This window comes from Octopus bimaculoides, chromosome 15, assembly GCF_046866305.1.
Source record: "Octopus bimaculoides isolate indiv1 chromosome 15, ASM4686630v1, whole genome shotgun sequence".
Classification (NCBI taxonomy): Eukaryota; Metazoa; Mollusca; class Cephalopoda; order Octopoda; family Octopodidae; genus Octopus; species Octopus bimaculoides.
This window is the reverse complement of record NC_142942.1, coordinates 45,071,940-45,087,156: the sequence shown is the minus strand read 5'-3', so window position 1 is coordinate 45,087,156 and position 15,217 is coordinate 45,071,940. Positions and strand designations below refer to the sequence as shown.

At 37.7% G+C, this 15,217-nt stretch overlaps 1 protein-coding gene across 1 annotated transcript in view; it reads right to left on the bottom strand.

Moving 5' to 3' along the window:
* Positions 1-15,217, bottom strand: part of LOC106878995 (UDP-N-acetylhexosamine pyrophosphorylase) — a 42,085-nt gene that overhangs the window by 15,399 nt on the left and 11,469 nt on the right. Inside the window, exons 3-7 of the mRNA XM_089363789.1 lie at positions 10,548-10,740; positions 8,080-8,255; positions 7,250-7,422; positions 3,264-3,457; positions 934-1,074 (exon numbers count right to left, since the gene is read on the bottom strand). Coding sequence (XP_089219915.1) covers positions 934-1,074; positions 3,264-3,457; positions 7,250-7,422; positions 8,080-8,255; positions 10,548-10,740 — 877 coding nt within the window. The remainder of the gene's footprint in view (positions 1-933; positions 1,075-3,263; positions 3,458-7,249; positions 7,423-8,079; positions 8,256-10,547; positions 10,741-15,217) is intronic.

Below are 15,217 nucleotides of genomic sequence, written 5' to 3'. Positions count from 1 at the left end.
TTGCTTGTGTGCATGTGTGTGCTTATTATTTGCCTATAGCTTTTTTCATATTGATGTGGTGACTTTATCAATATCCACATAAACAATATGTCAAAGCAGTTTAGCAGTTTCAAAAACCACAGAGCAAGGTTAGAAGGGCCTTCCTTGAAAGAAAAGAGCAAAAAGCTTGGCATCATGAAGTCTCCCCTAATAAATGGCAAAGACTTAAAACTAAGGGATTTTCATTTCTGGAGGACAGCCATTATCATTTGTTTTCTCTTGCATTGTCTTTTTCTCACTATTTTGCCTTCTCCCACTATCTTTCTCTATCTTGCTTCCTCTCCCATCCCTTCCAACCCCCACCCTCCATCTTCTGCTAATGTCCAGTTCGGACTTGGACCGGTTTTGACCAGTTCGGACCGGTTTGGACTTGGACCGGTTTTGACCGGTTTGGACTTGGACCGGTTTGGACCGGTTTGAACACACACACACACACACACACACACTGACTGGACCGGTTTTGACCGGTTTGGACTTGGACCGGTTACAACTGCATTGCATATGTACCACAAAGCAGGAAGGAAATCTGTGACCAAAGACATTCTATCCATGGTTATCCAGTCAAATTTTCAGTCATTGCACATCTAAGACTGCATGATCCTATGCCATTCTTTATTGAAGATAGTAACATGTCATTCCAGCGAGATTAAGCTATTATTCTAATGGCTGAGGAACCATGTTGATCAATGTCACTGAGTTAAGATGCTCTCTGACTGACCCCGTCAAGAGGTCCCCTACCCCACCCATTGACTCAAGAGACCCCATCATTGCCTGAAGACATTCCTACAGTGAGTCAAGAAACTCTTTCGATTTGTGTTAAAACGTGTCCATGAAGCTGCTGAAAAGGACAGAAAATTTTTTAAATAACATTTAAGGGGGGAAAAAAAAACTCACTTGGAAAACTTAAAGACATCAAAAACGAATTTTTCCATTTTGATTCCATTTGGTTCTGATGGTTGTACAAATTCTCCATTCTCATCAATAAAACCAATCTTCTTTTTGGCTATATGATGTTTCAGTTCAGATTCATTTTCACTATAAATTACAAAACAGTCAGTAATATTTACTAAGCACTTAGTCACTCAGAGACAAAAAGGATAAAAAAATGCAAATTAGTCTAATCACTTTCGTTAACTTTTGGTTTGTATCTGATTTAAATAGTGATTATTATTAAGTTCCCTTGGTAAAGAGAAGAGATGAAAGATTGCGTCTTCTTGACAAATTGCCAGCAATACATGAAACATTTTTGTGTGTGGAGAGAATAAGATGTATTTACATCTGTTTAAACTTTTACATTATAGGTAATATGTTGTTGGCACTTCATCGCTTATGATGTTGAGGGTTCCAGTTGATCCGATCAACGGAACAGCCTGCACGTGAAATTAACGTGCAAGTGGCTGAGCACTCCACAGACACGTGTACCCTTAACGTAGTGTGACAAGGCTGACCCTTTGAATTACAGGCACAACAGAAATAGGAAGAAAGAGTGAGAGAAGGTTGTAGTGGAAGAGTACAGCAGGATTCACCCCCCATCCCCTGCCGGAGCCTCGTGGAGCTTTAGGCGTTTTCGCTCAATAAACACTCACAACACCTGGGCTGGGAATCAAAACCGCGATCCTATGACCGCGAGTCCGCTGCCCTAACCACTGGGCCATTGCGCCTCCATAGGTAATATAAACTGTAGGCTAACTACATTAAATCCATCATATACACAAACAAAATATATACACACCTGTATATATTCCTATACATCAACAATCTACTTACTGCCACCTCCAACATTACCCACTCCTGGTGATACTGCCCTTGACTTCTGCCCAAACCCAAACATTATCAGCAAACTTGATACCTGACACCTCAGCTTCAAGGACTATGAAGGGAGACTTATCTTCCCCTGTCTATCATACAAATCCAGTTTCCTTCAACAACAGAAACACAAAAACACTGGACATAATCCCATCACTGCCACCTCATGAAGATTAACTTTTGAGCTTGAAACAAATGTTAGGTCTCACCAGGGTCTAGAAGAAGAGTAGGGTTCAGACAGCAGAGCAAAGTCTAAGGCTGAGAGTGTGAGAGAGAGTGAGAGAAGAGAGAGAAGGGAGAGAAGAGATGGGGGGAGAGAGAGAGAGATATATGTGAATATCTGACAGCTTCTCTATAAAAAAAAGGGGAAAAAAAAAAAAAGAAAAAAAAAAATCGAGCTCCACTAATCTACACTTCCTATAAGTGTGTGTGTGTGTGTGTGTGTGTGTGTGTGTGTGTGTGTGTGTGTGTGTGTGTATATATATCTATATATAGATATATATATCTATATATATCATCATCTAACATTCTTCTTCCATGCTGGGTTGGACAGTTCCACAGGAGCTGGTAAGGGTGGGGCAAGGGGCGGTGGTGGAAGGCCCACACCAGGCTCCATTGTTTGCTTTGACATAGAGACTATGGCTGGATGCTTTCCTAACGCCTGCCACTTTGCAAAATGTAGCTGGTGCTTTTTACATGGTACGAACACTGACAGGGTCACCAAGTCACCTGCGAGACGAAACCCCACTCAGCTGAGAGGAGGGAGTAGTAGCAGGGGAGGGGTGTTAGGAATTTGTGCCAGTTGAAGAGAGATCAGAGGTACAGAGGGACCAGGATAGGAATCTCGATGTAAAGTACATACATGAATACCCCAGTTGAAGAAGAAAGGAGGGTGGATTAGAGTGCAAGATAATATGAGTGGGTGAGTCAGTAAGATAAAGGGAGCAATGGTATGAGAGATAGTGGCAAAGATGTGTTGAGACACGCCCTCGAAGGACATTGGGGATGGTGGGAATAAGTGGGGGTGACACAGTGGTTTGGACTGTGTGGACAGGCAGGCAGAGTAGAGCTGATTGAGGAAAACGATGGAGTTAAATATAGGAGAGGCTCAAGGGTTGTTGGTAAGTATGTGAAAGCATAATCATCCCTGCTCACCGCTAACGGGACAGGGATTGCTGTCTGCAAGTGCGAGTCCTGTGAGTCAGAGTGGCTGTTCCAGTGCATTTCCCTCGTCCTTCTCCGGTGCAACGCCTTTTCCATTTTGTCTGTTGGTGCCATAAGAAATGTTTATATAATGTGAGAGGCAAGATTCTCTGTTAATCCCATTGGTTAAAATAAAATTGGTTACAACTCTTTCCAAAGAAGTTATATTCAAGTATGACATTCATTATATATCAAGGAGTTAGAAGTTAACTTACTTACAAACAGCATCCAGAAAACTTAAAGTAAAGAAATGATTACAAATATTTCCAGCATTGAAGAGCAGTTGTCCGTTATTGTCCTGTTTCTCTGCTGTTGATGTCGTTATTTCACTATATTCCACAACTTGGAATCTTCCATCAACTTTACAGACAACACCCACTGGTTCGGTAGGAAAAGCCTTCTTCACGACCTTTAAAATAAGATAAACAGATTGTTTCAAGCAAACATTTAACACAAAAGAAGAAATTTTTTCTCCTTTATCTCTACGCCTTCTTTCTATGTCCCTCCGCTTATTTGGAGGTCAAGAGTCAATATTTTATGGAGAAATGTTTGCACAGTTTATCTCTTTATTTTATATTTATCATTTAGGGGTGGGGGCTGTCACAGAGTAGCAAATGTGTGTGTGTTTGGGGGGAGGTGATTAGTGATCATTATGTATATGTCTGTGTGTGGTGTTTCTGTATGTTAAAGAGAGAGAGAGAGAGAGAGAGAGAGAGAGATAGAAGTGTGTATAAGTATGCATATGGATGAATAATTAAATGAGGCTTGCTTCCCAACCGTGTGGTCTACAGGTTCAATCCCAGTTTGGCACTGTGGGCCAGTGTCAACCTGAGACAACCAAAGCCTTGTGAGTGGATTTGGTAGACAGAAACTGAAAGAAGCCTCTGTGTGTGCATGTGTATGTATATATGTGTATATATGTGGAGGCGCAATGGCCTAGTGGTTAGGGCAGCGGACTCGCGGTCATAGGATCGCGGTTTCGATTCCCAGACCGGGCGTTATGAGTGTTTATTGAGCGAAAACACCTAAGGCTCCACAAGGCTCTGGCAGGGGATGGTGGCGAACCCTGCTGTACTCTTTCACCAAAGGGTCAGCCTTGTCACACTGTGTCACGCTGAATATCTGAGAACTACGTTAAGGGTACACGTATCCGTGGAGTGCTCAGCCACTTGCACGTTAATTTCATGAGCAGGCTGTTCCGTTGATCGGATCAACTGGAACCCTCGACATCGTAAGCAACGGAGTGCCAACAAACAAATATGTATATGTGTATAGGAAAAATAGAAGTTGAAAATGCACTGAGAATAGTTAAAATATTTTTATTATATTTAAAGATTCAACTGGTTTCACAGGTTACACTAATTTTCAAAATTTTGAAATAGAAAGACGTTGTTTCTGTTGCAGTTGTTTTTTTATAGGGAGTTCATGACTCAAATTAGTATATGTTTTGAATAGGATTTGATTGGTAGAGGATAGTCACAGGACTGGTTCAAAAAATTTTTGTGGGTTCTCTGCTACAGTCGTGTGTTAGTATCACATGACGATGTTAACGTCCGAAGTTAAGGCTGACATGGTTGACTGAACAAGTCTAGTGGTAGTTCTAAACAATCAATGCTCTGAATGTTTTCTGTCAAGTGTTTGTAGAAAATGAACATGTGATTAAGTTTAGAACCTTCAGTAGGTTTCCCGCTACATCTATGTGTGTCACATGGCAGTATGCTTTGCACCTAAAATGAAGGCCAACATGGTTGAGTGAACATGTTTAGTTACAATCAAAGCACTCCAAATTTAATTTGTCTGCTGGGAGAGTAGACAAGAGTCATTTGCCTGTAGTCAAGTGGCTAAAGTTTAGGTTGTTAGCTGTGTCGGTTCCTCATGTTAAGTGGCAGAATGAGTTTTGTGTGTGAATAGTTATTTGCGTATGTACTTTGTTAAAGTTTGTTAAGTCTGCATTTGTACTTTTCTATTCTCTTTGAATACCACAGATGAAGCATGGATAAACACTGAACATAGGTACAGTGGGAAGACCTGGAATTTGGGGGACTTATTTTTTGCACATAGGTCTGTGTGTCCACTCACTGGAATCTGTCTAGTACTGGGGTCTCATATTTGGTGTTGGTGAATGGTCTGTCTATTTCTTAGAGTGAGCTTTGTTTGACCTATGTAATCTTCATTACATTCTTGACATTTGATGGTGAAAATGAATTAGGGATAAGTTTGTGTATATCAAAGAAGAAAATTAAGAGGAAGAGGGTGTATATGATTTGTGTATGCATATGTAAATGTGTATATGGCATTTGTGAATAACAGAGGTGAGGGGAGGTTTCTGTGCATGAGATGATGTGTATAGGTATGTGTATGCATGAGGTGTGTGTGTGTGTGTGTGTGTGTGTGTGTGTGTGTGTATGTGTGTGTGTATGTGTGTGTGTATATATATACACGTGTTGTCTCAGAGAAGGAAATAAGAGAGGAAGATCGTGTGTGTGTGTGTGTGTGTGTGTGTGTGTGTGTGTGTGTGTGTGTGTGTGTGTGTGTGTGTGTGTAGATATATACATGTATGAATTAATGTGTACATATGTATAGGTGTAACTGGTTTGTGTATACAGAGATTTATTTGTGTGTGATGTTTGCAGAAATCAGAGAAAGCGGGGGGAAGGAAAAAATGTGAGTGAGTGCATGTGTGTGTGTGTTTTACAGGATGTCGCAAGGTCATGCACTAACATTAATGCATCATTTGCAACAGCCGCGCAGGAATATGCAGTTTATTTACACCAGATCTGCACATGGTTGTGTTTGTTTAAAGAACCAACATTCAACATTTGAAGTTGTTTGGACAAAATGTTTGAGAGAAACTTTTTTTTTATTTTAAGAAACTTTGGTAATGTTACAGATGCGTAGTGGCTATGAAAGGAAGGTCATCGGAGACTGAGGTCAAGTACTTGTAATCTTAGAGAATGTTTTAGTTATGAATAGTGGTGGGGGTGGGGATGGTGTTGCCGCAGTATATTTGACATCAGTATCTTGGTGCTACAGGATTCACTAGTTAATCAGTCTTTCCATGTGGACTTAATAAACAAGCTATCAGCATCGTTTTTATCTTTGCTTTTACATGCTGGTATGGGTTGAACAAAACATTTTGACAACCTTTAATGGCTACATCCCTTTCCTGACGCCAGCCTTTTTTAGTTGCTTTTCACAACATTCAAATTTCACTCTTCATAAAAATGGCTTATTTCCAATATAAGTTTGTTTTTATATCCATTTTCCCATACTAGCATGGGTTAACCATTTAGTGTTTAAACTGGCCATATCAGGTCCAAATATTCTCCCAGTTTTATGTTCAAACTGGTCAGATCTAGCCTCTCATACCTACCCTACAATATCATTCTGAAAATAAAGTCATCAAAATCTCAAAGGTATTTGATAATGCATGATTAATCCTAAACAATGCGAATAAATAAGGAGTACATTTAACAGAATAATCTGAATACTAAAAGGTTAAACAAAATTTGTTGAGATTTTCTATGGCTGGATGCTTTTCCTGTTACCAACCGTTATGTGTTTCTCAAGTAAGGTATTTTCATTTCCCAGGTCTTCACATGTTGAAAGTGAAACTATGGGATTTTTGCTTACTGGAGATTCGTTAACAATACCTGAGTGAAATGGCACTTGTGTGTCCATTGAAACAAAAGCACCATTTCACTCAGGTATTGTTAATGAATCACATGTAAAAATGACATTCAGTCAAACACACTCACAAAATACTTCTCAGTTACCAATTCCATTTGCATGGCATTGGCAGCCAGAGGCTATAGTAGAAGACACTAGACCAAAGTGACTAGTCGAGTATCTTACGAGAGAGAGAGAGAGAGAGAGTGAGTAGAGGGGCAGTTGTACATTACAGAGAAAGAGAGAGAGGTGTACATTACCTGGTATCTACAGAGAGAGATATGCAAGACTGAACCTGGAATTACATAGCTGCAAAACAAACTTCATAATCACAAAACTCTGCCTATGTCTACCACAGCCATGCTTGCATCTATGCACCTGAACATATCACTGGTACTTACTGATGTTGGATGAGATGATAGGTACCTCACACATATAAAGTTTTTTTCCAATTATAGCAGGAAGAACTGAACAGTAAATAAAATGATGAGTGATTCTACTCAATGAATAGAAAAGAGAAAATATGGATTACCTTGGCTCCACAATCAGCCTTTTTGTCAACACAATAAGCTATAAATATAGGGTCAGCCATCTTCACTAATATATTGTCCACACAGTATGCATGTATATATTGTATGTCCCTGGATTTCATGTCTTGCAATATCTCATGTTCTCTGAGGGCCTTGTACAGTCCACCATTACCATCTGGAAGAGGAAGTAAAACAAAAACATGTGTGTGTGCATATATATATATATATATATATATATATAAAACAATAGATGGATTGTGGTTCACTACAGCTGTTTCAGGCATATTTTTCATTGAAGAACAGAAGTATTACATCATGCAAAAAAACAATTTTCATCAGGTGAATACAGGTAAGATTTAACAATTGGAACTTCTCAAGAGCAAGTCCCAAATTCGGTCAGAGACTGAAGAGTACATTAATATGAAGTTTATACACACACAAACACACAGGGTTGTTGTATATATATATACATAGGTATATGATTAATTCTTATCGAAAATCTAAATTAAAATTGAATATAGAAGACAATTGAAAGTGAGTTTGGAGATAAATTTAGATGTTTTAGTCTGATTGGACCTTGTCAGAAAAACCTAGGTTAATCATGAAAGGAAGTCCTGAGAGGGGGGAGGGATGGAGAGAGAGAGAGAGAGAGAGAGAGAGGTGTATAGTATCTGGTATCTACAGAGAGAGAGGTTAAATGAAAGGGAGAGGTGTAAGCAGAAAGAGAGAGATGGAGAGAGGGGTATAATGGGTATATGTATACAGAAAGATATATGTTGCCAGGGCTAGAGAGAGAGAGAGAGAGAGAGAGAGAGAGATGCAAGCATGTTACCTGGTGCCATTGCTAAACTGTTTTTAGCATTGTTGATTATTTTGCCATCAAATGTCATACATGGAAGCAAGAACTGCTGAAAGATCACAACATTCTCCTTCTTCAGACCAAAATAGTTGTGTTTCTCAAAGAACAGCTCTGTGCTTTCTTTCGTGTGGTCACTGGTCATGATGTACCTGTGGAAGAAGAAAGGTCAAGAATAGGTAACCAATGGCCATATTATACTTGGGTGGTTTTTCAAGGTTTAGATTACAAGTACTTTGGTGGAATTTCATTGTCATCATCATCATCATCATCTAATGTCCTTTGTTCATGTTTGACAGGAGCTGGCGAGTTGGAAGGCTGTGCCAAGCTCTGTATGTTTTGGCAAGGTTTCTACAGCTGGATGCTCTTCATAATGCCAGCCCCTTTACAGAGTTCTTTATGTGCAGAACCAGTAGCAGTGAGGTTAGCAAGTAACCAGACCCCTTTCAACTGAGTGGGAAATGGTATTGAGGGAGGTGGCTTTGTTCTCGGTGAAAAGAGGTTAGAGCAATGGTCTCCAAAATGGGCAGTAACGCCCCCGCCCCTACATACACACAACATAGGAAAAGTTTAGTGGGGCATTGAAGAAAATTGGGGCAATGAATAGCAATGCCTGCAACCTCTATTTTTCAATGGTGCATTCAATTTTAGAAAATAATGCACAAAATCAGATGTGAAAAATGTTGTTTTAAGAAAACTAACTTCAAGCAAGAACAGAACAAAAATAAAAAAAATTAAGTTTAGTAACCAAGATGGTAAAAAAAAATAAATAAAATGAAAAGTGTATATATGTATATATATATATATATATATATTCCTTGTCTTTTACTTGTTTCAGTCATTAGACTGCGGCCATGTTGGGGCACTTCCTTAAAGAATTTATAATCGAATGTATCGACCCCAGTACCTTTTTTTTTTAAGCCTGGTACTTATTCTATCGTTCACTTTTGCTGAACTGCTAAGTTACGGGGACATAAACACACCAAGTGGTGTCAAGCAGTGTGTGTGTGTGTGTGTGTGTGTGTGTGTGTGTGTGTGTGTAGGGGGACAAGCACAGACACACATATATACATATATGACGAGCTTCTTTCAGTTTCCGTCTACCAAATCCACTCACCAGGCTTTAGTTGGCCCAAGGCTATAGTAGAAAACACTTGCCCAAGTGGGACTGAACACAGAACCATACAGGTGGGAAACAAGCTTCTTACCACATATACAGATATATATATATATATATATATGTACAGATATATATATATATATATATATATATATATGTACAGATATATATATATATATATATATATATATATATATATATATATATATATATATATATATATAAAAACAAAAAGAACTAGTCGGTATACAGCACTTACTCGGTATTACCTGTATCCTCCTGGGCTTGGTTAAATCCAATACCCTCCTCAACCTTTATATATATATATATATATCATCATCATCATTGTTGTTGTTGTTTAACGTCCGCTTTCCATGCTAGCATGGGTTGGATGATTTGACTGAGGACTGGTGAAACCGGATGGCAACACCAGGCTCCAATCTGATATATATATATATATATATATATATATACACACGCATATGTACAAGCACATATACACACACACACACATGTGTACATATGTTTGTATGTATAGGAATGACTGTTCCGGGGGGGGGGGGTTAAGATTCTATATCAGATGTCAGTCTTTAGAATTCCCTAGGGACCAGCTTTAATTACCACTTAACACTGATACCAATCCCAAATCCTTATGCCTGTGTGTGTGTGTGTGTGTGTGTGTGCGTGTGTGTGTATGTGTATACACACACACACACATGTATGCATGGTGTTGGTGATGAAGCCAATGGTTATTTTATAAGCCAAAATCCCCAGAGAATACTAAGTAGAGAATCAATCTGCTAAGGTCATAAATACATGCACACACGTTTCCGTGTATGTATATGTGTCTGCATCTAAGTATGTTGTACATGCATATAGATTACTCTGTCAAATATAACATTTATTCACATTGTTTTGGATTAATCAAGGATTACCTTGCAGTTCCAAGCTTTCAATGATGTGGTCATCTATTCTTAGAATGACAGAGTGAAGTAGGTGTGAGAGACTGGATCTAGCCAGTTTGAACAGAAAACGTAGAATATTTAGGCCAGATAAGGCCAGTTAACCTTTTAGCATTCAGACTGCTCTGCCAAATATATATTAATTCAAAACGATGTGAATGAATAATCATGCATTCACTTGTAATTTCAAGATTTTGATGATGATGCAATTGTTTATTTTTAGAATGACATTGTAGGATAGGTGTGAGAGGCAGGATCTGTTTGGTTCCAATACTAAAGGGTTAAACGTAATTTTACCATTAAAAAACAAAAATGAAAATAACAAACAAAAAGAATAAAAACATTAATATTGAAGTACTGACCATGGGATGCTGCAGTTGTTGCCAGCTAATTTTTGTAGTTTAAGAATGCGTTCTGCTTGTAATTGGTAAAGAGTCTTTCCAGATGGCAATCCAACATTATACATTCCTTTTGGATATTTCACACCAAGTCTTGTCCCTTGACCACCAGCCAGCAACAGCACACACACTTTGTTCTCAGCAATCAATTTTAATCCTACAATAGATTTATCAAATATTTCACAGAAAGAGAAAATAACATGACATTTAGGGTACTTCTGTTCTTTTTTTATTTTTTATATCATAAAATAAAACAGTTTGGGAAATATTCTAAACTAAAAATAGAACATTTTGTTATTTTGTCAGGAAATGAAGTAATTCACGATTTTTTTTTTCCTGTAGTTAAATTAAAATATTTTCTTTTTTAGTCCATGTACCCCACCACCACCCGGCATACCTGAACAGTAAAGACATTCACTTTGCAACTACTTGGTTTGGAGTTCAATCTCACTGTGTGGCACCATGGATAAGTGTCTTCATCTCTAGCTCTGAGATGACCACAGCCTCCCCAGTGAATTTGGTAGACAGAAACTGAAAGAAGCCTATTTTGTGCGTGTGTGTGTGTGTGTGTGTGTGTGTGTGTGTGTGTGTGTGTGTGTGTGTGTGTGTGTGTGTGTGTGTGTGTGTGTGTGTGTGTGTGTGTGTGTGTGTGTGTGTGTGTGTGTGTGTGTGTATATACGCACACATATATATAAAAAGAAAGAATAGGGAGTACACTTCAACAGCTGTTTAATAACCACTACATATGTTTCGATACAACATAGATCCACATACATACAGGATTTAAATTTAAATTAATTAACGGTTTACCTGTATAATAGGACCTACTTGTATCTCCTCAGGTGATATATAATCACTGTCTCCGTAAGTAAACACTTGATTTTGATGCTATCACATCCAGCTGGTTCCTTTAGATCTAGCAGACACTGACAGTTCCAATCTGCTCGTTGTGAATGAGCTCTATTTTGTACTCTAATACATTCCTAACAGAATACACCTTATCACATCCAATATGATGAGGGGAAACCTTTTATGAAAATATTTTCGTGGAAAAAAAAATTTAAACAAAAAGCTGTGTGAGTTATGGGAAATTTAGCTGTTGCTTCTAGTACATCCCACAACCACCAGGTACCTTTCTCAGAATTGCATATATACCGAGATTAAAAAACAAACAAAATATGAAAACTAATTCTTTGCTTTAGTATTAAAAACAAAAATTAAAGGCATTAAAAACATCTGAAACTTAAAGCAAATTCATAAAATAAAAACCAAAATGAATCAACACTATTTGTGAAAATGTAGACACTACCAAGAATTATTCCAAGTCAGAAAAAAAAAAAAAAAAAAAAATACCACATAAGATTTTAATAGTCAACAAAATAGCATTCATTGCACAATACAATTTTTACTGGCGGAATCTGACCAACATTTCTCAAAGAAAAACAAAATTTACATATACAAGAATATCTGCTCGGTAAAATTTGGACATTACTCTCCACACATTAAAACAACAAGAGGGAATAAGCAGCATTCTCAATATGATGATTCCATGCTAATTTTGGTCTCTTGAAGACTTATGTAGCTCAATTTAGTGCATTTTTCATAGAAATATACGTGTACTTAGTAATTAGTTCATCTATTTTTTGAAATACTGGCTCAACCTTGATATTTGAAGCCCTGGATCCATGTTCCATTCCAGCTCTCACCATATGGGAATACATCAGTTTAACAAATAGTATTGATATGTGTTAATCTTATATGAGCAGTCATGATAGTACCACCTTTATTGACTGTGCTTTTTCGCAATCTCCTCACCAGAATCAGCATTGACCATATTGAATCTGGGAAATTTTTCTTTCTTCTTGAAGAAAATAGGTTCTTTTCTTCAAAAATCTTGGAGAAAATATGCTCTTTTTAAGTGAAAATTGATAAAATTTTCCCCTTTTATATTTCGTAACGATTATCTGATCTACTCCCATTGATTTATATATATATATAGGTAAATGATAGGGTTGCTTCAATTTTTCAGGGGTAGTCTGAAGTATCCAAGCAACCAGGGGATGTTTAAATCCGGAGGCACTCCTGGGAATTACATGTGTGGGTACCGTCTTAGGTAGAGGGTATCCAGAGGCAGGTAATTTATTGTTTAAATCGCAGTTTATAATTATAGTTATGTGGAGAATGGAGAAACAAACACAAGAAGAAGCAATTCGGCTGGGCTAGTTAGCCATTGTTTTAATTATATATTCTCCACATAATTAAAACAATGGCTAACTAGCCCAGCCGAATTGCTTCTTGTGTTTGTTTCTCCATTCTCCACATAACTATATATATATACATATACATATATATATACATATACATATACATATATATATATATATATAACTCTTCATAGCTGTATCATTTTCAAACACAGAGAGTTATAGTGCTCTAGTGCATTGAACTAGAACAAGGGCTTCCATTCAACTGTTAAAAAATTAAAAGGAAAAAAAAAAAAAAAAGAAAATTTATGAATGGGTGGAAATAGAAGGATGATTGAGGGACCCTGGCATGTTATGTAAGTGTCGGATTTTGATCAAAATTAGATGAGAAGATAGTTCATATCCAGAACTTTCAAATGATATTTAATTGGCTTCAGAAAAACTGTATTTTGACAAGAAAATGATCAAGCTAAAAAGTGGGTTTTGTATGGTCAAACCATGCTCATCTCCCTTCTATAGAGTTCTATAGTAATATCTAATTCTAGTACCCTCAATATTTAACAGGTACTTTATTGACCCACAAAGGATGAAAGGTAAAGTTTGATCTTGGTGGCATTTGAATTCAGAATATAAAGACCTGGAAAAAATACTGAAAGGGAATTTACCTGGCACTAAGGATTTTGCCAATCTGTCACTCAACAACAATGGTTTCTAATTTAAGCACAAAACTCACAATTTTAGGTGGTGGGGTGGGTGGGTTAGATAGCAAAACTTTGAAGGATGAAAAGCACAGTTAACCCCAGTGAGATTTGATCACCGACCAGTAAAAGCCAGAACAACTACAGCAAAGCATCCCGATTATCATACCCGCTCACTACACTGATAATAATAATAATAATAATAATAATAATAATAATAATAATAATAATAATAATAATAAAAAGAATGGTCATAACAAATGCCATAATTGTCGACGATCCTTTATCAGCATATAAAGGTATCTGTTAGATGTTTCTACAGAATGCCCATTTCTTCAGACATTTATATCGAAATGTTATGAGTATAAAGTTTTGAAGATAAATCTAAGTTGCTTTTGTATCATGTTTCACTGGGGCGGAAACGGCTGTATGGACAAAGTAGAACCAGCTGAGAGATAATGAATTTAAATAAACTGCAAATAAGACAGGAATCTTTCACATTCCCTTAATTGTCTAGACTAGATTACCAGATGATCTGGGATAGTTACATATGAGAGACTGTCTTCCTAGTCAGGGGGGAAATTTCAGTCACCTGGTTTACACAATACTGAAGTTTTTTTTAATCTTATTTTTCTTTTTTTTGAATACTATCAATGCTTTAGAGATATTTTTACATAAGCCAAACTAAATATAGACAAAACAATCACAATACTGGACTTTGGCCTTTTCTCTTCATAACAGATTATTTTCTCTGAGTGATGGTGGTGGTAGTGTGGCTCCTATCAGGGATGGAAATTGTGTCATTCTAAATCAAATATCAGATATTGAATATTTCAATTGGTTAAACTTGCTTCATATAACAGCTGGTGTATATGTGTGTATGTACAGGGTACAAATATTCAATATATTTCAATTATAGCTTTGATTACGAGTTCAAGGTAGACTTTATCAAGTCACATAAAAAAAATTATTGGTTCCATTGTAGTGTTGATAGAACAAGGTGACATGGGTAAGTTTATCTATACTCTTTTACTTGTTTCAGTCATTTGACTGGCCATGCTGGAGCACCGCCTTCAGTCGAGCAAATCAACCCCAGGACTTATTCTTTGTAAGCCTACTACTTATTCTATCGGTCTCTTTTGCCGAACCGCTAAGTTACGGGGACGTAAACACACCAGTGCTGTCGTCGATGTAGTGTAGATGCAAAGTACATATTGAAATAGAAATTCTAGAAATATTTGCAGAGTTATTGTATAACAAAACAGGAAGTTGGAATATTTATCATCGTCATCATTTAACATCCGTTGTCCATGCTGGCATGGGTTGGACAGTTTGACCAGGCTGGCACACTAGAAGGCTGCATCAGACTCCAGTCTTATTTGGCATGGTTTTCTATGGTTGGATGCTCTTCCTAATGCCAATTACTCTGAGAGTGTAATGGGTGCTATAACGTGCTACCGGTACAGGTGCCAATTCGCAGGACACTGGTATCTGCCATGACTGTGATTTTGCTCAGCTTGATGGGTCTTCTTCTCAAGTACAACATAAGCCAAAGGTCTTGGTCATTGCCTCCGTGAAGTCCAACACTTAAAAGGAACTTGGCCACTTTGCCTCCGTGAGGCCCAACATTCAAAAGGTGTTCTTTACATGCTACCAGCACAGGTACACTTGGCTTGACAGACCCTCTCAAGCATGGCACATCGTCAAAGGTCTCGGTCACCAGTCGTTGCTT